We start from the raw sequence: 25,485 nt of genomic DNA on the forward strand, positions 1-25,485 counted from the left end.
CAGTGGCATGTGTTTCCTGTCCCTCCCCACGCCCATAAACTCATTAATTTAAAATACGAGACTCAGCCCTTTCAATAACCCGCTACTGAAAGTACAGCCAGTTTTCTCGTGGAAATGAGATCACTTCCTGTCTCACTCTCCAGACCTGTGCTCCGCTCCTCGCTCACCCTGCCGCCCAACACACACACACACCCGGGCGATAAACCCGCACGCCTTCCCTCGAGACGTACACAAACCTCAGGCGGCTTTCAAACCGGAGCTCTGCCTCGCAGCTGAAATTAACAGTTATGTAAGACTATGAGGAATATGAGATTTTATATATTTATTTATTATTTTTATTTTTTTCTGGCAAGAAGAATAAATGTGTGTGTGTGTGTGTCTATCTCTCTCCTTTTTCTTTCTATTTGCAGTTTTCACAGATGTGGTATTTGGCAGGACCCCATCAGAAACATGTCTATAAAAAAATTCCAAGAGGAACAGACCAACTGCTGTCTGTGTGATTTTAGACAGAGATATTGCCTGCGCGCGCCAGTAAATATAACTCTCATCAACCTGGGCTGCCTGTCCTTAGCAATGTTTATACAGCAGAGCGGGGCTGTTAAATGGCACCAGACACACGGATCTGGAACAAATGACCGCTTCTCCTCGACTGACTGCAATCACAACAAGAGTGATTATAACAAAACACAACAGCAGACATGCTCCCATCTCCCTAAGCATGGCAGACACAGACCATAACAGAGCAGTGTTTAAAATTCTTGACAGTAGTTTATTGGCTCATTAGAATGGGTTTTTTTTGTGGTTCCCTGCAGTTTTCTTTTTTGTTCCTGTTGTTCAAGCTTTGCACAACACACCATGAACACGAATGACCATCATGTATTCAGTCACTGTTTGAGAACATGTAGAAAATAACAACAGCAGCAAACAAGCGTGGCTATACCTCATTAATGGACTCCAGGGACTCCAGAGAGACTCGCAGGACTCCTCTCACAGGAAATAATTGTTGGAGTCGTGTGGGAGGTTTCTGTATAGGATACCTGGCTTGCTTTTGAACTCTTCATGTTTTGCGATTTACTACATTCACTAGTTTCATGTGGTATAGCACCGTTCGCAAGGTTGCAAAAGTAAAGGATGTAAAAGTAAACCATTAGGCACAGAAGAGAGAGGATGACAGACTGTAATAGGAGAAAATTAATTTCTGGGGTTCCACAGATCAAGGCCTAGACCCAATGGCTGCCTCCCCTCGATGCAGTGACTCTTTAACAGTGCTCTGTGTTGTGGCAGTGAGCAGGGCGCGTGGATCGGACTCAGCGACGCTGGCAGTCCTGGGTTCCTGCACTGGATGGATGGCTCAGTTCTGGAGACCAGCGAGGACCGGACGAGGGAGAGAGCATCAGTCTCGCCTGGAAACACCTGCGTCTTTCTCAACTCCACGGGCCAGCACTACACCCAGCCCTGCTCCACGAAGAGAGGCTTCGTCTGTGAATTCAGACCACAAGGTAACCTCAATTAACTGACTCTTGCTGTGTGTGAGAGTAAAAGTTTCCCATACTTTTTATTAGTTTGATAGTCTCAGTTGGCTGGGCTATTTTACCTGACTTGCACTTTTTCTAAAACAATACAGTAATTTAAGTAATACACATACCTATATAATTTAAATAGTGATTAACTCCAAACATCTGACTGAAGTAGCCCATGTCAAGATGGCTTCATCCACAGGATTCAAATCCCAGATTTAAAACCCCTTCCCCAGTATCTCTGTCGAGGGTGCTGTACGGACACGCATCCCTTCAGAACTCACTTGTGTGTTAAAAACAAATAACACAAGACAGCCCTCTGCTCCGGGGCACAATTTGATGCTACGTTGATGGTATGGAGGGGGTGTGGGTATACGCTAGGCCACCGAATGCACTGAAGAATAGGAGCCCAATTCCAGCACTGTGCCACAGCAGCCACTTTCAATTTGAGCATCAGGAAATTGAGCTGGAGGCCTGCAGCAGTCACTATTTCAAAACCAGATGCTTGTTTACATGAGCGGACCCCAGATTTCTGGGCCGAGCTACGCAAGAGCCTGTTTGGCTCCGAGAAGTGGCGGAGCCGTTTTGACCAGATGTTTCCAGATGTGTGTTCTGCAGAGAGGGCCGAAGCTTCCACTGTTATTAGAGGTTTTAATAATAATAATAATAATCTGCACACCAATTTTGGCATTAATGGAGAGAACACCAAAACGAGGCATTTTTCAAAGCTCCAGCCTCCTCTCCAAGGTATAACAGAGCCCTCATTGTACTGCAGAGCTCATAAAATGAAGTCAGTGCTCAGTCAAAAAAATATATTTTTTTCTTTCCCCTCCTGTCACAGATGATACATAACATCGCACTGTTTTTGTAAGCATTTTCAAGAGAGCAGTTCAAACGATTCATTCTCAATCTAACCCCTGTAATGAGAACCATATTTAGGCTGGACCTCAGGGTTGAGAAGAGGCAGAAGTTCACCCTCATCTTGTTTTTTTGTTTGTTTGTTTTATGTCTTGTCGTGTTGCGTACTCTGCTGTGTGTGTTGGTTGTAACCGTCTGTTTTGGTTTCTGTTCAGATTAAAATTGTCCAGCCAACTAATTATTCCAGTAAGCTTTCCAGGAACTCACAGGAACTCGCAACACGGCCTCAGCTGCCCTGCTTTGTAATTCATCGATGACAACATCAGGTCCTATTGAGAAATGATAGCAAATCATTCTCCAAAAACACAAAGGAAAATGTCACGTTGTGTCTAATGTCCAGACTTTGCTTGGCGTGTGGATTTGTCACAAGGTAAAAAAAAGTGATAGAAGTATAGGAGTGTCACCTCCTGCCTCCTGCAGAGATCAGACCTTGTGTTGAAAACATACCGGCAGATAAAGAAAGATTGCAGTCCTGCACCCCACACGTCTCACTCCTCTCTGTTTCCTTCTTGCAGCCAGGATACCCGATGCGGCCGTGTTCATGGAAGGCTGTGCCGTTTTCAACGCACACAGGCCCTTCAAAACCGCAGTGACGGTGGCTTCCCTTGCTGAGCCAGTGAGGTTGGTGGAGGTAAGGAATCTGTGTGTTGAGATGAGCCGTTATCTGGGGCAGAACCTTTCCTAGCCTTCCCCCTGATGCCTTCTGGTAGATATCTATGGGTATACCATAGCATAGTTCTCCAACTCAGAACGATATCATAAGAACAAAGTTGACAATTGAGAGGAGGCCATTCAACCCATCGTGCTCGTTTGGTGTCCATTAATAACTAAGTGATCCAAGGATCCTATCCAGTCTGTTTTTGAATGTTCCCAAATTGTCTCTTCAGCCACATCGCTGGGGAGTTTGTTCAGATTGTGATGCCTCTCTGTGTGAAGAAGTGTCTCCTGTTTTCTGTCTTGAATGCCTTGAAGCCCAATTTCCATTTTTGTCCCCGGGTGCGTGTGTCCCTGCTGATCTGGAAAAGCTCCTCTGGTTTGATGTGGTCGATGCCTTTCATGATTTTGAAGACTTGAATCAAGTCCCCACGTAGTCTCCTCTGTTCCAGGGTGAAAAGATTCAGTTCCTCAGTCTCTACGAGTAGGACATTCTCTTCAGACCTGGAATAAGTCTGGTTGCTCCTGGGTCCGTGCATCCCAGCAGATCTGGAAAAGCTCCTCTGGTTTGTTGTGGTCGCTGCCTTTGACCAGACTGGAGAAGTTTGTCTCAAATGAAAGAGGCTGGTACTATACCTCCAATGTCTCTAGTAAGACATGTGTGCTTCATGCTGTGTGTTTTCAGCTCCTGATGTTCCCCAGCCTGTGGTTCAAACACGAAGGACATGTGTCGGCTCTGGAGCTCATTGTGAAGGACATCAGCAGCTCGGTCCAGGTCCGGTTCCAGGTGTACAGACCACACTGCAGGCAACTGGGCCTCCACCTCCTGCTGCCAGGTACGTCAGTACTAGATGCAAACATGGGATGACAAGAAAACGTCATCCGGCAAATTTGAGCTCGCCATTCTCCTATAAACTGATTAGTGATTGGTTCACCGCGTAAACCAAATGCAAACTCCTCATTCCATACGCTGGTGTCAAGCAAGACAACTCAGAGTTATTTAGTTTTTCATCGCTGTTCTCCAAACTGTTCCCGGTCCTTCTGTGTTTTTTTCTTTAAACTGTGAAAAGGTACACTTAAGAATGTTTCATGAAGTAAAATATGCCCGGTCAGCCAGAAAATAAGGGGTTTTGAAATTCAACGACTGCTGTTTGGAAAGTTTACTGAGTTTTAAAGTTTGGTTTAAATTAGTTTACTTTTTGTGCCCTTCTTATGTAACCGTCTGGAAGTGTGCACCGCCTCCTCCATCGTGCCCGTTGTCTCTCTCTCCGCAATGTGTTCAGTGAGCACTGGCCTGTGTTGAGAAAGCCATCAAAGCGGAAAGAGGGAGAAGAAAGAGACGATCAAGCTGTGACAGGAGAATAAGAGATACAAAAAATGCACAAAGAAAGAAGGAAAATGGTACTAAAGCCAAGTCCTCTAAAAATGGCATTTAGTTTGCTGAGGGTACTTCACTGAACTTGTTAATTAAGGAGTCGCAGAGGCAAATGTTTCAGACGGGGTCATCTGTATCTGAACTCCGCTTGTTCCTAATTCTGTAATATGACTTGTGAAATAATCAGAAGAACTGTATTGGTTATTTTTTTACAGGAAGTCAGCATGCAGGCAGTGAATGTATTGAGACTAATAAGGATTCATTACATTAAAATCTCATACATCCTGGTGTGAGTGGCTTATTTATTGGTATTTTGTCTTACAGCTTTTCTTCTAAGAGCAAAAAAAAAAGAAAAAGGTGAAATAAATGAGTCACAAACTGACAAAACAAGATTGAAATATACTTACTAGTTAATTTCTGATCATTTTGAAAGCAGGAGTGCTATTTCTCTCTGTAGCAAAAATGCACGCCTATTTACTGTATCCTGTATTTAAATCCAGATTAATTCTGTTCAGCAGGAATTGTTTTTTGATGAGTTAAAAAACTTCCTTTTATGCCGAGTGCTGGAGTGGAAAGTAAAACAGCAGGAGGCTTATTGACGGAAAACCGCATTAAGGGCTTTTTTTTCCATTACGCTAAATTCCTCTGTGAAATCATATGCATAGCCTGGAAATATGCAGACGGTTGTTTTCCCATTTCCAATGCAGACACTATCTCCTTAACTGCTCTCAATTACATACATTTATCTTCAATCTGTTTCTGAAATGCAGGGGAGTTACAATCGTATATCCACTGGCTGTAGCTCTGCGCCGGGGCTCAGTGGTGCGCATGAACGGCTCTGCGCGGATCTCGGGGCGGCTGAGTGCATCGAATCCCTTAACACAGTGGCCCAGCGGCGTGGAGCGTCTCACACGCTGCCAGACGGGTGTAACACTGCGGCAGTTCAATAAAAAATTCTTCAGTTAGAAGTCAAGCGGCTTGACGGCTGGTGAACATTGACGTGTAGCAGGCATGTTCAGGACTGTGATGCAAACTCTACGATGAATGTTGTTGTTGTTTAGTTTTAATTAATCTTTTTGCTGTCAGTCGAGTAAACTATTTTGATACTGCAAGGGTTGAACAAGTTCACCCCAGATTGAACACTGCTGAACATCCACCCCAGAGGCAAAAACACATGCTTGAAGGGTAACCAGCAATAGAGGGCCATAGATTTGAGAGAAGAAATATCATACTGACTGGTGTTATTAAAGGTCACGGCTAGAGGGGAAGCCAAAGATGCCAGAAGCAGATATACTCGGGATGCGAACATGGACTGCCTGGAAAGAAAACCGACTCATAATTTTCCACAGAACGTACATGAGTGTTGCGACATCTGTTTCCACCGCCAAGCCTGTTCACATGCGTTACCTTCAAGACACTCCAGCTGTTCCTTACAACCTCCTCTTGCCGTGGTTCCCAGGCCCGGTCCCAGAGGAGCAGCAGCTCTATCGGCTGGTTCTCCTCCCAGAGCCTGTCATTGTCCACTTCCTACCTGAACGATGAAGTTCTGAAAACTACCAACGAGGTTGAAATGAGATCGGTTGAGTGTCCGGCTCAGTTGGTGTGAAAGCCAGCAGACGCGGGGGGTCTTCTGGGACCAGGGCTGACAACCACTACTCTATTTCAAGGAAATCGTAGGAGGGGATGGGAAAAGTGACACTCCGGTAGATTGTTCTTGGTCCTCTCAGAGGAAAACATACCTACACGGCCTAGTAGTCCATGTACTGTAAAGAGTGTTGTGGGGAAGGCTGAGTGCCCACGGCCTTCCTTCAGGAAGTGACTGAGGATGAGGAAGGGGTGAGGATTGTGGGTGAGGGTTGGGGTTGAGCTTTGTGGAAACCCAAAGGACCAGGTAGTTTGGAAGAGTAATCATTTGTATTGTAAAATGCCCCTTCATTGCCTGCAGGGTGTGAGGATCTCTGCTCGCCCATTGCCGTGTGCCAGGGAGAGCAGGTGAACAGGACGATCAGCGCCTGCGTGGCACGGCAGCAGTGGTGCCCATACCAGTCCCGGTGTTTGCCCCTCGGCAGCCCCTGTCCCTCTAGCTCCTGTTCGAACTGCTCTGGGGCTGATTCTCTCCCCCGGGATGTCCTCCAGCCTGAATACAGCCTGGTCAACGAGGTGCTGTTCACCCTGCCGCCGGCCCCATCCACACATTACCTGGTAAGCACATTAGAGTCTTTACCCTGAACACTGATACTATACTGCAGTGTTGAAAGGAGAGATTACGCTGTGCCTCTTAGACAGAAACCTGATGGGACACGACTCTGACCCATATGGCCTTGTCTCCGGTACACAGGTGCAGAATGAACGAGAGGAGATGCAGGTCTCCCCGGGGGATTTCATCGCTCTCCAGCACGACGGGGAACCTGGCTCTCTGGTTGCCTGTGACCAGCTCCCGTCCTCGCCTTGGAGACAGAGCGTCTTTGCAGAGAAACACCCTCACTGGATAAACACCTCGATGGACTACACGGCCTCCGGGGCCTGGAGGGAGGACACGGTGTGTTACCTGCGCATCCTATACACACGGGGGCAGACAGTGCCCCTCGAGACTGGGCTCCTGAAGGCCGGCCTGCCTGTCCCGGGTAACTACTCCCTCCAGCTGTCCACAGAGAACCAGGGCTTTTCCCCTCAGGCGTCCTGTACCATCCAGGTCGTGCCACCGCTGGGCTTAACGGTGGTCTACCCCCCTAGTCAAGATGGAGTCCTGTACTTCCCCACAAACCAAACCTTCCTCCTCCTGAAAATTGCATCCTGGCACTCGGCTGTTGCCCACTGGAATGGGAGCAACCAGACTTTTCCCTTCCAGGCCACCTGCCCCCCAGAGCTGGCCTCTTCAGCCGAGGACTGCCAGACTGCCGGCAGGGGCAACGGCACGCTGTTCTGCTACATGGACTTGGACTTGGGACCCGGTCCGGTCTCTCCCGTCTCCATCGTGGTGGACAGTGCAGTGGGTTCTGCAAACTTGACAGTGAAAGTCAAGGTGGAAGAGCCGCTGAGAGGATTGAAGATCGTTCCCAACCCAAATCAGAGGGTGCTGATGGAGATCTTAGTTGTAAGTTCTTGTCGACATTGTTCTTGGTGGTGTTGCATTTGTGTTGTTTCCTTTGCTTCTTCTTTTGTCTTACGACACACAGTACATTCCATCTCTTGCCGTCGCCCTGTCTCTTCCCTCGTTTCCCTTTTTAAAAATCGATCCTCTGATGGAGTCAGAGGTAGGTATACTCAAGGGGATGCTGCTGTGGAATGAAACCACCCTGCCTGATACGGCACATACACTGTGATTATTCAGAAACTCATTACGTCTAGTCAACAGAAACTTAACTTACAGGACCATTAATTTCAAGGACCCATCTGGCTTGAAGGTGTACATTGCAAGCCATCCGTAAATGAGTACATAAATCCATACCAGAGCAGGTGCAAGCATGGTAGTGTTAGTCGCAGGCAAGTCGTTTGTCTGTGTCTTGTTAATGAGAGCTTGAGTTCAATCAATGTTAATTCTGTCTCCCTCTCTTTCAGAGCTACACTGCCACAGTGGAGGGAGGCTCGGATGTCTCCTTTAAATGGATTGTGGATGACAAGCCTTCCTTCACGTATTACAACACCGTGCTCAACGTGATCTATCAGAACGCAGACGTGTACAAGCTGTCGGTGAGGACGGGCTGAGCGCCGCATCTCCTTTTCCTTTAGGGATCTGTTTCATTCCAGTAGCTTGCATGTCAACGGAGATTCTTTGGATATTTCATTTTGATCATGTGTGCCTTGACTATGTTAATCAGATGTTACCCACTTCTGTAATTATAACATTAAAAGAGGAAAGTGTAAAGTCTTGGGCCCCTCCAGATTAACCAAACCTGGCTGACTAATGAACTAATATTTTCGACGACTTCCAAGTGAAAACTTGATTAGCTTGAAATTAATCAGTGCTGGTGCTGATAAATTGGAAGAGACAGGCTAATTTCTTCACCTCTAAATTGTCTGCAGTTCTGGCAGTGCTTGGGACCAGTCCAATCGATAACTTACTAATATGACTTTTTTTTTTTTACTTTAATTTTGTTTTACAATGTGCTTTAGCTTGTGAAAAGCATTCTTTGTACTTTCTGGGAGAAGGAAGGGAAAGAAGGGAAAGTCCATTAATAACTAAGTGATCCAAGGATCCTATCCAGTCTGTTTTTTAATGTTCCCAAATTTTGAGCTTCAGCCACATTGCTTGGGAGTTTGTTCCAGATTGTGACAACTCTCTTCGTAAAGAAGTGTTTCCAGTTTTCTGTCTTGAATGCCTTGAAGCCCAATTTCCATTTGTGTCTCCGGGTGCGTGTGTCCCTGCTGATCTGGAAAAGCTCCTCTGGTTTGATGTGGTCGATGCCTTTCATGATTTTGAAGACTTGGATCAAGTCCCCACGTAGTCTCCTCTGTTCCAGGGTGAAGAGGTTCAGTTCCTCAGTCTCTCAGTAGGACATTCCCTTCAGACCTGGAATAAGTCTGGTTGCTCTCCTCTGAACTGCCTCTAGAGCAGCGATATCTTTCTTGAAGTGTGGAGCCCAGAACTGTCCACAGTATCCAGATGAGCTCTAACTAGTGCATTGTACAGTCTGAACATCACTGCCCTTGATCTCAATTCTACACTTTTGACAATATACCCTAACATCCTGTTTGCCTTTTTATTGCTTCCCCACATTGTTTGGATGGAGAAAGTGAGGAGTCCAGATAGACTCCTAGGTCTTTCTCATGCGTTACTTCATCTAATTCCTCCCATAGTGTAATTATAGTGGACATTTTTGTTACCTGCATGTATTACCTTGCACTTGTCCACATTGAATTTCATCTGCCAGGTGTCGGCCCACAACTAAATATTATCTAAGTCCCTCTGAATAGCCTGTGCTGCCGTAATTGTATCTGCTGAGGCACCTATTTTAGTATCATCTGCACTATCCCAGAGTCCAGATCATTAATATAGATTAGAAAAAGCAAAGGCCCTAGTACTGATCCCTGTGGAACTCCACTAATAACCTCACTCCAGTTAGAAGTGACTCCTCTAATCAACACCCTCTGTTTCCTAGACATCAACCAGTTCATAATCCATCTACTTACATTACCCTGAATGACTATAGCTTCAAATTTCAGGATCAGTCTTTGGTGTGGAACCTTATCAGAAGCTTTTTGAAATTAGTAAGACATGATCTGCCTCATCTAAACCCATGTTGACTATCTCCAAGAATATGGTTTTCATTAAGATGCTACTCTATTTTCTGTTGAATCATTTTTTCCAACATTTTACAAGTAATGCAGGTGAGACTGATTGGTCTGATACAGTGGGGAACTTGCCGGCCACCCCTATTAATTGATTCCAGTCTTTTAATCTGCGCATCCTTTTTTATCCTCCCTGCCTCTCGGCTGTCATGAATCATGAAGGTCACCGCGCTGAACCATGTGAGCAGTCTGACGGAGGACTACAACGTGACGGTGGACAGGATGTCCCCCATGACGGGCTTGACAGTCGAGGGGGTCCCAGCGATCTTCACCCAGGGCTCAGCTCAGACTCTCTCAGCCAGCGTCCAAGTGGACATGTCCGTGGAGGCCACTTTCAGGCAAGCCCTTCCGATTTTTCTTTTTTTTATGAGATTTTAAATCTGTGGAGCCATATTCACACACCTTGAACTGCTGGTGTTTCCCTAATGAGACAATATCACCAAGATGAGGGGAGTGTTAGTCTGACTGAGAGTTAACAAAGGCAAATCATATATATATATATATATATATATATATATATATATATATATATATACACTCACCTAAAGGATTATTAGGAACACCATACTAATACTGTGTTTGACCCCCTTTCGCCTTCAGAACTGCCTTAATTCTACGTGGCATTGATTCAACAAGGTGCTGAAAGCATTCTTTAGAAATGTTGGCCCATATTGATAGTATAGCATCTTGCAGTTGATGGAGATTTGTGGGATGCACATCCAGGGCACAAAGCTCCCGTTCCACCACATCCCAAAGATGCTCTATTGGGTTGAGATCTGGTGACTGTGGGGGCCAGTTTAGTACAGTGAACTCATTGTCATGTTCAAGAACCAATTTGAAATGATTCGACCGTTGTGACATGGTGCATTATCCTGCTGGAAGTAGCCATCAGAGGATGAGTACATGGTGGTCATAAAGGGATGGACATGGTCAGAAACAATGCTCAGGTAGGCCGTGGCATTTAAACGATGCCCAATTGGCACTAAGGGGCCTAAAGTGTGCCAAGAAAACATCCCCCACACCATTACACCACCACCACCAGCCTGCACAGTGGTAACAAGGCATGATGGATCCATGTTCTCATTCTGTTTACGCCAAATTCTGACTCTACCATCTGAATGTCTCAACAGAAATTGAGACTCATCAGACCAGGCAACATTTTTCCAGTCTTCAACTGTCCAATTTTGGTGAGCTTGTGCAAATTGTAGCCTCTTTTTCCTATTTGTAGTGGAGATGAGTGGTACCCGGTGGGGTCCTCTGCTGTTGTAGCCCATCCGCCTCAAGGTTGTACGTGTTGTGGCTTCACAAATGCTTTGCTGCATACCTCGGTTGTAACGAGTGGTTATTTCAGTCAAAGTTGCTCTTCTATCAGCTTGAATCAGTCGGCCCATTCTCCTCTGACCTCTAGCATCAACAAGGCATTTTCGCCCACAGGACTGCCGCATACTGGATGTTTTTCCCTTTTCACACCATTCTTTGTAAACCCTAGAAATGGTTGTGCGTGAAAATCCCAGTAACTGAGCAGATTGTGCAATACTCAGACCGGCCCGTCTGGCACCAACAACCATGCCACGCTCAAAATTGCTTAAATCACCTTTCTTTCCCATTCAGACATTCAGTTTGGAGTTCAGGAGATTGTCTTGACCAGGACCACACCCCTAAATGCATTGAAGCAACTGCCATGTGATTGGTTGATTAGATAATTGCATTAATGAGAAATTGAACAGGTGTTCCTAATAATCCTTTAGGTGAGTGTATATATATATGTACACTGATCAGCCATAACATTATGACCACTGACAGGTGAAGTGAATAACACTGATAATCTTGTTATCATGGCACCTGTCAGTGGGTGGGATATATTTGGCAGCAAGTGAACATTTTGTCCTCAAAGTTGATGTGTTAGAAGCAGGAAAAATGGGCAAGCATAAGGATCTGAGCGACTTTGACAAGGGCCAAATTGTGATGGCTAGACGACTGGGTCAGAGCATCTCCAAAACTGCAGCTCTTGTGGGGTGTTCCCGGTCTGCAGTGGTCAGTACCTATCAAAAGTGGTCCAAGGAAGGAAAAGCGGTGAACCGGCGACAGGGTCATGGGCGGCCAAGGCTCACTGATGCACGTGGGGAGCAAAGGCTGGCCCGTGTGGTCCGATCCATCAGACGAGCTACTGTAGCTCAAATTGCTGAAGAAGTTAATGCTGGTTCTGATAGAAAGGTGTCAGAACACACAGTGCATCGCAGTTTGTTGCGTATGGGGCTGCGTAGCCGCAGACCAGTCAGGGTGCCCATGCTGACCCCTGTCCACTGCCGAAAGCGCCTACAATGGGCACGTGAGCATCAGAACTGGACCACGGAGCAATGGAAGAAGGTTGCCTGGTCTGATGAATCACGAGTTAAAGGTGTTGACTTGGCCTCCAAATGCCCCAGATCGAGCATCTGTGGGATGTGCTGGACAATCAAGTCCGATCCATGGAGGCCCCACCTCACAACTTACAGGACTTAAAGGATCTGCTGCTAACGTCTTGGTGCCAGATACCACAGCACACCTTCAGAGGTCTAGTGGAGTCCATGCCTCGACGGGTCAGGGCTGTTTTGGGACCTACACAATACTAGGCAGGTGGTCATAATGTTATGGCTGATCGGTGTGTAAGTATCTATATATAATATATATATGGTGTATGTGTATTTTTATTGTTTGTGCATATGGCCCATAGTGTTCAGTACCCTTCCCTGTCTTCCTTCATTACCTCACATTTGTCCGTCTTTCTTCAGCAACTAGAATCAAATTGAAAACCAGTTATAAATGACTGTACATCAATATTCACACCATGTGCCTCACATCCCCACAACACAACAGCGTACGGTCGTCTCTGAGACACATGTTCTGGACTGGATTCCATCCGACGTCTGGCAGGCATCTGGGAACACATCTGTACGGACATTTTGTAGCTGGTTTTTCATACGGAGGCCTTTAAGACCTAAAACGCAGCTCAGTATTATTATTTTTTGTGTTACTGTCAGATTTACTGAAGAGCAGAAATAAAGGTTACATTTGTATTTAAATTTGTTCATATGTTGAAAAATTACTAAAACATTTAAATACATAAAAGTTGGTGTTGAAGATCTTGTCCAAGTCTTCAGTGCGAACAGTTTCTTGGCCATACTCAATGATTGTTGTTTGTTTATATATATATATATATATATATATATATATATATATATATATATATATATATATATATATATGTATAATTTGTCAGTTATTAGCAACCGTTTAATTAATTGTTCTATCTCAAAGTAACCATGTGTGAATAATTTGACTCAAAATATATCACTTGAAAATGAGTGTTGTTTAAAATATTCTATGTATAACAAATAAGATTGTTTAGTTGCTGCTTTCATTAAATAAATGCCTACAGGGAATATGCTTGTCAAAATATTTCAGAGGCATATTTTTAATTCAATCTCTTTTGTACTGTCCTTGAATGTGAGACAACCGGTTTAATTCCCACCATGCTTAATTTCAAGTCACGGGTCAGAAAATCCTTAATTGTAGAGCACTTGCATTAGAAAGAGCAATTACTTTCCAATCATCAGATGTGGTCGTTTAAAACGCAGAGTGCTGGGGGGGGGGGGCAGTACATAACCGCAGATCTTCCTCCGTGCGCTGTATTAACCTCGAGTCCCTGCAACCACATAATGACTTCAGTCGCTATCTAGTATTACGGGAAAGTGCCCTACTGGTAATCTACAGCCGCACGGTTATTTTGTATCTCTTGTAAATAAGTCCCTCTCTCTACGGAGATGGAAATATTATTTTGCGGCTGCATGCTGATTATGTCTTCCTGTCCTGCTTTTTGTAAAACAGTAAGGCACGGGAAGGTCTGGATTATTACTTTGAAGCACAAGTTAGCTGAAAATCATAAGATCGCCAGCTGCATTGGCTCCAATAAATATTTTTACACCTGGTGTAGCGACACTCACTGGGTTCCTTCTAAAGAGTAGCATGGAAAATTATACAATTGTAAAATAATATGAAGGCCATATTCATTCTCGTCAGAGGTTATTAATAGGAAGGAATATTATTTTGACACCTTAAATCCTCACAAAGCCTTTAATTTATTTATATTTTAATTCCATTTAATATTGGAAATGAAAAGAAAAAACTGAACAAGTTTTTTCCAGCTTCTGTTTCCTAATTTCTAGCTTTCAGAAATCAAGATATGAAGCGTAAGTTGATTATTTTGTTTGTGCATAGAACAGAATGTAGTGAAGTCTATTAGCTTGTACTTTTTGCCAGCTTTGACTTGTAAATGTTTGAACATTTTTGATTCTTCTTCTGTGATCTGCAGGTGGTCTTTTGGAGATGGAGGTTACCAGGAGTATGTCTTCAAACCTCCCTACAATGTTTCTCTTCTCGTTCCTGACACCACTGACAAACTGGTTGCTTTACAACACAACATCACCTACACATACCCACAGCCAGGTAATCCGATGCACCACAACTTGGTTCCACCACAACTTGGACCAACTGGCTCATTTTCTCTGGTTCACTGTGATGGAAATCAACGATGTAACCTTGAACTTTACCCCTGATAATAAAAACCAAATGCATTGCATACATTATCGAAGCATAAAACTATGAGCTGGACTCGCTGCCACAGGAATGACTCATGGATAAAAACTCCATTAGAGAGGCATGTGAAAAATATGTTTGCCAGATTTGTGTTTGCAAGCACGAGTTCGGTTTAAGAGGTGAATTATAATGCATGCTTGGTTCTGCTGGAACCCAGTGTTGCACCAGACACTACTAACTCGGGTTTGTAAATAATCTATGTGCGTACTTCACTGATTTTATCCACAGACTAATGTCATGCTTTTTTGTTTCACAGGAGAATACACTTTAAACGTCTCAGTGTCCAACGCATACGAAAATATCAGCCAGAAGATAGATGTCTTTGTCTATAGTCTCCTCACGTTGGTGGAAATACAAACGGACTCGGACGTCTTGATCGTTGGGGAGCCAGTGGCGTTTGAGGCCCATCCACTTCCTTCGCCCTATGGGATCGTCTACAGCTGGAGCTTTGGGGACGGATCCCCCCCACTGCGGGGACGTGAGCGCAGAGTGAACCACACCTTCAATCAGAGCGGCGTCTACGAGATCAGCGTCCAGGCCAACAACACGGTCAGCAGCATTGGTTCCCAAGTCAGCATTCTGGTCTTTGAGGAGATCAAAATGATCAGTGCCACCTCCAGTGGGCCCACAGAGCTGAACACGCCCACGGTCATAAGCGCACACGTGGAAGCCGGCAATAACATCACATGGATGTTCGACATGGGCGACGGAGAAATCCTGACCAGCGCCCTGCCCCAGGTGGAATATAAGTATGTGAAAGACGCCACCTACACCGTGAACGTTACCGCCTCGAATGACGTCAACTCGTTATCGGTGTCCCTGAATGTGCATGTGTTTGTGCTGGAAGTTCTGAGGTTGGAGCCTTCCAGCTGCATCCAGGAGGTCGTTAACATCAGCTTTGTCGCCTTCGTATCCGGAAACGCGTCCATTTATGTGTATGAGTGGAGTTTTGGGGATGGTTCGCCTAACCTGACAGTCCACGGCAGCCCAGAGGTGACTCACCTTTTCTCCAGGAGTGGGAATTACCACCTGTCTTTGGTTCTGTCAAGCACTGTGAACAAAGCCAACTTTTTCACCTGCGTTTGCGTCCAGCCTGTAATTACAAATGTCACCCTTGTTGCTCTGAACAACTACACCAAACTGGGCCAAGAGAGCCGCTTCCTGGTGACTGCGTTCCCTGAATTCCAGTACACCTACCTCTGGGATTTTGGCCCCAATGATTCCTCTATCAGAGGGACTAATGAAATGCAATTCACGTACAGAAACCCAGGACAGTATTTGGTGACCGTCACTGTGCTCAACAACATCTCGTGTAGCAACAACACAGCCCTGATAGAGGTTCAGGAGTCTGTGGGTCTGGTAGTCATTGAACATAATGGTACAAAATCTAATAATCTGTCATTGCACCAGATGTATATGTTTATGGCTTCAGGAGATTATTGGAAGTCACGCTACACTTGGGACTTTGGCGATGGTAACATCAAAGCCGGCAGCAATGCTACGCACGCATACATCTCCTCTGGTAATTTTAACATCACTCTCACAGGAAGTAATGAGGTTAGCAGTAATAGCACTCAGATCACTGTCTCGGTTAAAACACCAATCCGTGGCTTGATGGTGACCGCCAGTATGATCAACGTACCTCTGAACACTTCTGTTAACTTCAGCGCACATCTCCTGGAAGGCGACGATGTTCATTACTCCTGGATACTGTGCGACAGGTGTACTCCGATTCCTAGGTCATCTACCATCTACTACACCTTTAGATCCATTGGGACGTTCAACATAATTGTGACGGCAGAGAATGAAATCAGCTCGATGCAAGCAAGCATCTTTATCTATGTCCTGAAAGAGCTAGAGGGCCTTCAGATTTTAGCCGAGGATCTCATGGACGGCTGCTGTTTTGTGACTAACAGGGTTCTCCATTTGCAGGCGACGCTCAGTGAAGGTACCAACATGTCCTTCAGCTGGTCTATTATGAAAGCCCAAAACCCTTTTCTGAACTTCAGTGGGAAGGCCATCGATGTCAACTTCTCTGATCCGTGTCCTTATGTCATTATTTTGAGAGCCACCAATCTCTTGGGCCAGATCAGTGTGAACAAAACCATTGAGGTTCTAGATCCAGTGGGAAGTGTAAGTTTGAAGGCAGTGCCTAATCCTGTTGCAGTTGGAGCCTCCACTGACCTTAGTTTATTAGTAAGTAGTGGCACTAACCTAGAATGCCTTTGGTCCATAGAAGATAATATTACCATGGCTACAAAAAATCTATCAATTTCTCACCAGTTTAGCAGTCCAGGGCTGAAGCTAGTTAGTGTTGTGGTTGCCAATAAAGTGAGCTTCTATAATGTTTCTGAGTGGATAAGTGTACAAGAACCGATATCAGGGGTGCGTTTGGCAGCCAAGGACGTCGGGGAGCAGAATTTCATTGTTTCTGGCTCAACTGTGTCACTACAGGGAGAATTCCAGACAGGAACCAATATTTCTTGGCTGTGGTATCTTCCCAACAGCACAGAGATGGGACAACAAGTAACACATTTCTTTCCTGTGGCTGGAGTGTTCACAATTACCTTAAATGCATCAAATGACATCAGTTGGGTGCTGGCGTCTAGAAACTTCACTGTGCAAGACAAAATAGAAGGGCTAGAAATTAAAGCCAGCAGGAACATCGCCCCCCTGTGGGAAAATGTTGTTTTCACGATCGGTATATCGTCAGGAACCTCAGTTCGCTTTTTGCTGAGCATCAGCGGGGACTCTACCATGGTGCTTAACACCCTCAATTATACCCACCAGTTCACCAGAGTGGACACTTACGTGGTTAACCTGACAGCCTACAACCAAGTCAGTTCGGAGAAAGCAAGCACTGTGGTGACAGTAATGGAGCCAGTCAGTAGATTGACAATGGTGAACTGCTGTGAGCCGGCCATTCCGGTAGGCGTCAAACAAATGTTCAGTGCTGACACCGTGACCGGTAGCTGTGTGACCTACCTTTGGACCTTCGACCTGCACTTCGGTTCCAAGCAGTCCTTGATTGGCAAAGAGGTTTTCTACACCCCACCGGAAGCAGGTCAGCTAACCATTTACCTGAGAGCCGTCAACAGACTGGGGGACCAGAACGTGACAAAAGTCATACAAGCCCAGGATATTCTTGTCTCCATCACCCTGGATGCCAACCCTCAGGACACATTTGTGAAGAAGTCCATTGTCCTGCAGGCTTCAGTTTTCCCCAGCCCCTCCCAGGTGACCTTCGTGTGGAATTTCGGGGATGGTTCCGAGACACAAAACACCAACATTCCAACCACTTTTCAATCCTTCTCGCAGCCTGGGGAATACATCATCCAAGTGGAGGCTAGTAATTTGGTCAGTTCCATCAAAACCAAGATAAGGGTCACAGTAAGGGATCTTGAGTGCACGGAACCAGAGATCCAGCTGGTACATTCCCCCAAGATGGTGATAAGGAGGTCTCAGAGGAACTACATGGAGGCGACCGTTGACTTGAAAGGTTGCAGGAGATACGATGTGGAGTACCTGTGGGAGATCTACAGAACCCCATCCTGCTATGACCTGCAGAACTCTGCCCAGGTCAGGCTTCATGACGTGGACGTGCGGAGACCTCAGCTTGCCATTCCCAAAATGTCACTGGATTTGGGAAACTACTGCGTGATCTTTTCCCTTTCATACAAAGGTATTCCACTTCGAAAGAGCATTCAACTTCACCTCAGTGTGGTCCCGGGGAAACTGGTTCCTATAATTGATGGGGGGACGTTCAGAATCTGGTCCAAGACTCAGGATTTGCTGTTAAGTGGTGAAAAGTCCTACGACCCCAACCTGGGTCCCGAGAACCAGTCACCGATGAGCTACTCCTGGGACTGCCTGCTTTCCTCACAGGTAAGGACATCGTCTAGCAAACCTGAAATGTAGCTGCTTTCTTAAACTGATCTCCATTGAGATTTTTTGGGCAGAGGGGAATAACATTTTTTATTCTTTTAGACTGAACTTGTTTTGCGATAAAAAATGTACTTGCATTGTAGGATTGCATTTCATTTAATGTGTTGTTTTTTAAGGAAAAAGTACAGTAATACTACTTAAGCATAAAAGCGGTTGGAAAATATAATAAAATTAAAGTTCTTAAAGTCTGCTTATGTGGTTTGAAAAGCCGTGGTAGTTTTTATATTCCTGCCGGCGATCCCTGTTTTTTTTCCAAATGCTGAATCAGTTCATCCACATAAGTTGTTCATGATAAACGATCAGGATAAAATGTCTTAAAGAAACAGTTTGCAGTCGATTTCATAAACCTTTAATTACTTGATCTGGTAGTCTCTGGTTCAAGTTGAGCAGGCAGTGCTTATACACCCAAACCCAGTCAGATACAAATGGCATGTGTTAGGAGCAGGGTAAATGAGAGGACAAGGCGGCCGTTTTGTGCAACGATGAAAGTACGTTTGCGTTCTTAGTCAGTCCAAAATAAAACCGACCGAGCTTCAAAAAGGCTGAAGTGAAGCTATCGTGCGGAGCTCCTCCTCCTCCTCCAAGCTCCTCCGAGTACTTTTATTCAAAACAGTTCCTTCTTTTCCATGGTCTGATTAAGGAAAAAGCATAAAACCCCTGAAAGCACTAAGAGCTCATTGGAAAATAACATAAGCTGTAGGGGGACAAATATCACGTCAGACTGTTGATATCCCATCAGTTTCCCATTAAATCTCTATGAAACATAAAAAACGAATCACACATAAGAAGCCTTTAAAACAAAAGAGCAACTTAGCAACCTATAATTGGATATAATTGCAGCTTTCTTTGTGTTTTCAATGATTGGGGGTGAATAAAGCATTTTATTATTTTTTGCTTCTCGTTCTGTTTGAATAATATACAGTCAAAAAGCTTTTAAAAAGACTTTCAGCTCCACACTGTATTATCATTCCTCTTTGTTGAATGCTAAACTACAAACCACTTAGGCCGCTAAGTGCGGACAATTATTTTATTGACAATATTCCTCATCTAAAGAGAAAAGTACGTATTGTTCCTCACCCCCTGCTCTTTCGGCCCCCGTGTGTTGTGTACCTTCAATAACTTCTAGTTTCCTTTGTGCACTTCAAGCATAACATGGGAAAACATTCAGACCAGGCTGGGAACTCAAATAAGCTTGCAGCGACTGAATGTAAAAGTGTTTTATCCCCTTTTTTGATTTTCCATTGTTTTTTGCTCCCTTTGCTGTTTATTCCCAGACTCCCCCCCTTGGCTGCAGTTTGGATTTTGGCTTCACGGAGCCGTTGCTGGTTATTCCTGAGAACAAGCTGGAGACGGACATGGAATACACATTTCGCCTGACTGTCCGCAAACCAGGCATGAGCCCCGAATCGACTAATCAAACTGTAAGTGTCGTATATGGTATGAAACAAGCGGCGGTTTCAGAATGTATTAAGGTTTATTTATGTATTTATTAGTGACAGAAGGTATTTATATTTATATTCTCACATCATTGTTGCATTCTTACATAATATTGTTACACCAGGGTGTCTTCTGGAGGGAATGGAGGCCTGAGTGAAGGTTCTGAATCTCTCAGAGCTGGACGATGAGTGAAGTCTGAGGTGTAATGTAATCTGGCCTCTTACTGCTACACGGTTTGTAGAGCAACCAGACAAAGCCCTGCAGAGGCTCCGCTCCTGTTGATGGACTCCTGACTTCAAGGCCTTGCTTTCGAGCCACACTGAATCCTCACCTCTTTGCTCCTCAGTTTTTCAAATCCTTTACTCTGGGGAGAGATTAATCAGATTTCCAAAGCCTCGACCTAATCTTCGGAAAGGAAGCTAGCACCCCCACCAGGACCCCCCCATGCCTAGTGCTGAGCCCTCACACCTTTCCCTTTCATTCCCCTCTGGTCTGGTGTTAATGCTCCCTCCACAGTCTTGTCTTATTTGGCCTCAGTTTTCTGTATGTCCTCCAGCTGAAGGAACATTTCCACTCAGTACATCAAAATCTATCTTACTTATTATTTTTTTTTGTTATGGATTTGATTATTGTGCGTCAAATGTAGACCTTGGGATCTATAAATAAAACAATGTGGTTCATTCATGAACCATTTGCAATGCAATGGTCTCTGGCATAATTACAGTTTGTGTATGTGAATTTGAATAACATGCAGAATTATTCTTTTTAGAGCTGTGTAAGAATAATACTCGCAAGTTTCTGTAAGGATGATTTTTGTGTGCAATTAGAAAACTTGCATTTTAATTCTACTACTCTTGGTGTTTCTTTACTTTTGTTGGTTAATATCTTTGTTGGACTTAGTGCAGATACTCAGTTTGTAAGATTTTATTTTAATCTTGTATGAAGGAATACCATAGTTTATGCCCTGCTGGTACCTATTACTTCACAGTTTAAAGTTTAAAGTATGTTTTGTCCTCCTCAGTATGAAGAGACACTTCTTCTACATTTATATTTTTCCCCCCAGTGTTTCCCATATCTCAGTCAATGCTGCTGTAATACAGTCCTGCGACGATGGGAACAAATATAATTGACGACAAAATCTAATCTGAAAAACAGATTTTAGTCATCAGCTTGTGCTCCTGTTTGATGCGTCCTTAATGCTTCTAAAGAACAAGCTGTGCTGATACTCAACCCAGTCAATCTCGATCCTGTTGAACACAACCCTTCGCCATGCAGGGGCTGATTGAGGAAACCATGCATTAGTATTCTTCCGGCGCCACTCTTATTTTAACATAATGAGCTCCCAGCAGAAACAGGCTCTGAAGTACCAGCAATAGATGCCATTTGTTGTGTATTGCAGTCTGCATGTTGAGTATTCATCACTTATCTCGAAGCCTTGATCGCTTCCTGATGATCCACGTACAGCACGGTGCCCGGAAAGCTCATTGAGATGCTTTCTTCTGCATTGTCATGTTTTTAAATTTGTATCTCATTAGTATGAAATTAAATGGCTGCAGGTACATTAGTTTTTGTATCCAAAGTCCTGAAACACTCACAACTAGTAATGTGTAAAATAAAGACTGCGAGTAAATGTCAAACTATTACTGAAAAGAAAACACTAAGATTACACTTTGCTAAAGGAATAGTTTACTGGCCTTGAAAAGTATACAAATCTGTATATTATTAAATAACTGAAGTATCACATACAATAGTGTTATGGGAACAGTGTCCTCCTTTTGACAAAGCTCGAGTTGTTCCCTTTGTAAATTTTCACCTTGGTGCCTCTTATCTGTAATGCTTAACCAGGACCTTTGAAGTGTCGACACAATGTCGGTACATTGCAATAAGTACTTAAGTATCACTCATCTTTCTCTTCAGGATACTCAGTTCTGTGTTGTTTCTCCTCAGGTTCTGGTGAAGAACGGCAGGATCCCGATGGTGTCTCTGGAGTGCGTCTCGTGCAAGGCCCAGTCAGTGTACGAAGTGAGCCAGAGTTCATACGTCTACCTGGCAGGAACCTGCAGCAACTGCCTGGATAACTCTCACACTGGGGTAAGAGACGCCTTGAGCACCGCTCAGCCCCTAACCTGATATTATTAAAGCTTTTATGTGTGGCCACTTGCATTTACTGGAGTCTGCAGCTGCATTACTATATTCTTCTACCACATCCAACAGAAAGTATAGTCTTCTGCCAGGCCTTTCACCAGGCGACACATTACAAAGCCTGGCAATCAAGCAGAATGGGACAAAATGGAGCCTGATTGCAGCCGAGGCGAGGAGAGAAAATGTGCACCTGTGAAACTCAAGCACTTTTATCTGGGTCTAAATCTTAACATGAAACAGGCTGGTCAGCACTAGAGCATTTTTGATACCCTGACATTTGAAGTGCCAAGCCTACATCTTCTTGCACAGGCCTACTTGTTAATGACGGAGATAAGATAAGTGCGCTCGTGTTTGAGTCACCTGGGTGCGAGACTCATGCTTGGCTTGCTATCCTCAGCGCTGGACGGCCCTGAACTCCAACAACGAGTCCCTGATCCTGGACAAGAGCACCACCACCACCGAGATGGATGGCATGAACCTGGTCCTGCGTCAGGGGATCCTGAAAGATGGGGACGCTTACATCTTCAGCCTGCACGTCACTGACCCCATGATGGACAGCGAGGGCGTGGCCTCCATCCAGCTCAGGCCTAACCTGCCCCCTGCTGGCGGCTCCTGCACGCTGCACCCCGGCAACACCGCCAGCGCTCTGACCACCAAAGTGCAGTTCAACTGCTCAGGTAAAGGAATTGTCCAGTCCATCTCGTTATCTCAGTCACAGCCGTGTCGTTTTATGTTTGCTGTGCATCTGTAGTGTTTGGGTTTCCAGACATCTCAGCTGGCTATGTCCCGTTGCTGTGCTGATCATCTTCATCATGGTCTGATCTCCTGGCAGCAGTCGTTCACAGCGAGTGGGGGAACCTGGCTGGAAGCTCGTGGTGTTGCAATGCTGGTAGAGACAAAAATAGTGCCAAATAAGAGTGTCAATTATTCGCTGCTGCCATGAGAAGTGCTACGTGTCCATGGAATGCTTTTAAGTGATTTTTTTCTTGTTTTCTTTTTCTTAAGTGTTTATTACAAGAGTGTCGTATTCGCTGGCAATTCTGAACACAGTTCGTATGAATATGTGTTCTAATGACCTTCAATGCACACGGTGGGTTTTGTTTGCTTCAAAACGGGGTGAAGGTACTCCACACAGCGCCTCCACGATGCAGACAGTTCCTGTGTATTTCAGCATTCAGCATCCTGACCAGGCTCAAGTGTTGCTTTATTATTCCACAAACCTGTTAGCCTCTGTGTGGTATGAAGTGGTGGTTAATGTGTTTGAAAACTGTGATAATGACGCAGGCAGTAAAGAAGTTCAATGGAGCGTATCGGCCTAATGAAGGAGCTGCCCAGACAACAGCACTTCACAGCAAGGGCTACAGTACCCAGCATCTACACGATTCAATAGCAAGCCAAGTCTCATTTAGTTTTCCTTTTGTTCCCCCCCACTATATCCTTCCTTTTCTTGGCAGTTCATTTTGATTAATGTTTTCTCACTTGTTCCCAGTGTAGTTGGAGTGAATGATGCATCTCTCCTGCTGCAAATCTATCCAGTCACATCTACTAACTAATCTGTGTTTTTTAGTTTTTGCTTTTAAATGTCTGGCCTAGCTTTGGAAGCAATAACATATTATCGCCGAAGCACACACACTAGTGAGCACAGAATAATCTCCCATATCTCTGTGGCAACCGCGCTGTGTTCTGTGTCGGTCCAGGGTACGAGGACACGGACGACACGCAGACCCCGCTGGTGTACATGCTGATCGTGACGCGCTGCATGGCCGAGCACTGCGAGGAGTTCTCCGTGTACAAGGGCACCAGCCACGAGTACTCGGCCTTCCTGCCCCCCGGATTTCAGTCCAGCGGGTTCAAGGTGGACGTGTCGGTGAAGGTGCAGGACCACCAGGGGGCGGCTACTGTGGCACTGAACCAGTGAGTAACCCAGGAGATGGAGATTGTTTTTTTTGTTTTTTTCCCAGAGGTAGTGCAAGATACAGGTGGTTAACAAGGTTTTGCCAAGCAGTTTGAGGAAGACCACATACAATCAGTGTTAAAGTAATGATATACTAATGTCATGTGTCTCTGTGTCTCAGGTCCATGGTAGTCAAACTTCCTGAGCCCCCCGAGGGGTTTCAGAACCTAACCCACTGGCTGTATAACCAGGCCGAGACCGTCCTCCAAGACCTGCTGAAGCAAGGGGACCCCCAGCAAGTCAGAGAGTTCTCCTTGGCCCTCGTCACCGTGCTAAACGAGGTAGGCACCCTCTCTGAGGTCCTTCACAAACGCCAAGGGCGAAAACGTGTGACCAGCAAGCAGCTTTTGAGATGTAACCCGGTATCGCCTTTCTGCCTCCAGTTTGAGCAGACCGGGTCGCCCTCGCTGGACATGTGGCGCGAGAGAGTAAACATCCGCAGCAGCATCACACGGGCCCTCGTCTCGCTGGATGTCAACACGGTCAACGACATCCAGCAGACGTCTGCAGCCCTGGCCCAGTGCACGGTGAGACACTGGATGCTCAATAGGGATGGGGTGGGTTGACCCATGTGGTATATGTCTACAGTGTTTTCTAGCTGGCATTTTTGGGGGTCTATTGACATCCAAAGGTCATTTCTTTATTTGCAGGCTGTCAGCAGGGAGTTCATTTGTCAGGAGTGCTGGAGCCAAACACTCAGCAAGCTGGAGTCGATGCTGGGGATCCTTCAGAGCGACACCAGGCAGGGGACAGAGACGCCCAAGGAGATCGCTGACAACATCCTTAACATCATGGGTGAGAGCCAGACACTTAGGAGATAAATTAGGAGACCGGGCTAGAGTATCATCAAAATAGGTATCACATTTGTTGTTAATTTGCTGATTAATACAAAAAATCAGCAGCAACAACCAAAGAAAAACCTTTTCTGTCTAAAAGTTTTGATGCAACATCTCCTAAGTCCCTGACTTGACACAAGCATACCTCCTGTTTATTTTTACAGGGGATCTGATACACCTCGGAAACCAACCCTGGCCCAAGTCTGTGACAGACGATAAGACTCACGTCTACGAAGAGAACTCCCTGCCAGTGGCCTCGAAGGCCTACAGCCTGTCCTCGGAGCTGATGAGGATCCTCATGCACTCGCGTGTGCTGAACGAGGAGCCACTGGTGTTCCAGGGCTCGGAGATCACCACGGCGGGCAAGCGGGCAGACCCCCAGACGCTGCTATGCTACCAGGAGAACCCCATCTGCCACTTCGCCATCCCCAAGACCTTCAACGGCACCTTCAGGGACGTGCCACACATTGTTCAGGTCCTCTTCCAGGTTGAGTCCAACCCTTTCCCCTTCAGCTACGTCAGCAACTACACCGTCTCCACCGAGGTGGCTTCCATGGAGTTCCAGACCGAGAACGGCACACAGATACCCATCTCCAACCTGGTTGCCGGCAATGCCATCACGGTGAAAGTGTCCAACAGCACCAGGGAGAAGGTCCTCTCCGGAGTGGCCAACGTCACTGAGTGCAACTCCGTGATCGTCGTGGTGAAAACGGGCAACACCAACCGAGCAGCCGGCCTGCACATTCAGCTGACATTCTCGGTGCCGAACGGTACGTGTGCTCT

At 45.5% G+C, this 25,485-nt stretch overlaps 1 protein-coding gene across 1 annotated transcript in view; it reads left to right on the forward strand.

Moving 5' to 3' along the window:
• The window catches only part of pkd1a (polycystic kidney disease 1a), a 69,148-nt gene that overhangs the window by 26,050 nt on the left and 17,613 nt on the right, over positions 1-25,485 (forward strand). Inside the window, exons 8-24 of the mRNA XM_066690241.1 lie at positions 1,285-1,499; positions 2,951-3,066; positions 3,775-3,925; positions 6,410-6,666; positions 6,803-7,558; positions 8,023-8,154; positions 9,916-10,091; positions 14,105-14,238; positions 14,645-18,273; positions 19,608-19,754; positions 21,718-21,861; positions 22,310-22,589; positions 23,610-23,826; positions 23,988-24,147; positions 24,250-24,393; positions 24,517-24,661; positions 24,867-25,472. Coding sequence (XP_066546338.1) covers positions 1,285-1,499; positions 2,951-3,066; positions 3,775-3,925; positions 6,410-6,666; positions 6,803-7,558; positions 8,023-8,154; positions 9,916-10,091; positions 14,105-14,238; positions 14,645-18,273; positions 19,608-19,754; positions 21,718-21,861; positions 22,310-22,589; positions 23,610-23,826; positions 23,988-24,147; positions 24,250-24,393; positions 24,517-24,661; positions 24,867-25,472 — 7,409 coding nt within the window. The remainder of the gene's footprint in view (positions 1-1,284; positions 1,500-2,950; positions 3,067-3,774; positions 3,926-6,409; positions 6,667-6,802; positions 7,559-8,022; positions 8,155-9,915; positions 10,092-14,104; positions 14,239-14,644; positions 18,274-19,607; positions 19,755-21,717; positions 21,862-22,309; positions 22,590-23,609; positions 23,827-23,987; positions 24,148-24,249; positions 24,394-24,516; positions 24,662-24,866; positions 25,473-25,485) is intronic.

The sequence above is a fragment of the Amia ocellicauda genome, chromosome 17, assembly GCF_036373705.1.
Source record: "Amia ocellicauda isolate fAmiCal2 chromosome 17, fAmiCal2.hap1, whole genome shotgun sequence".
Classification (NCBI taxonomy): Eukaryota; Metazoa; Chordata; class Actinopteri; order Amiiformes; family Amiidae; genus Amia; species Amia ocellicauda.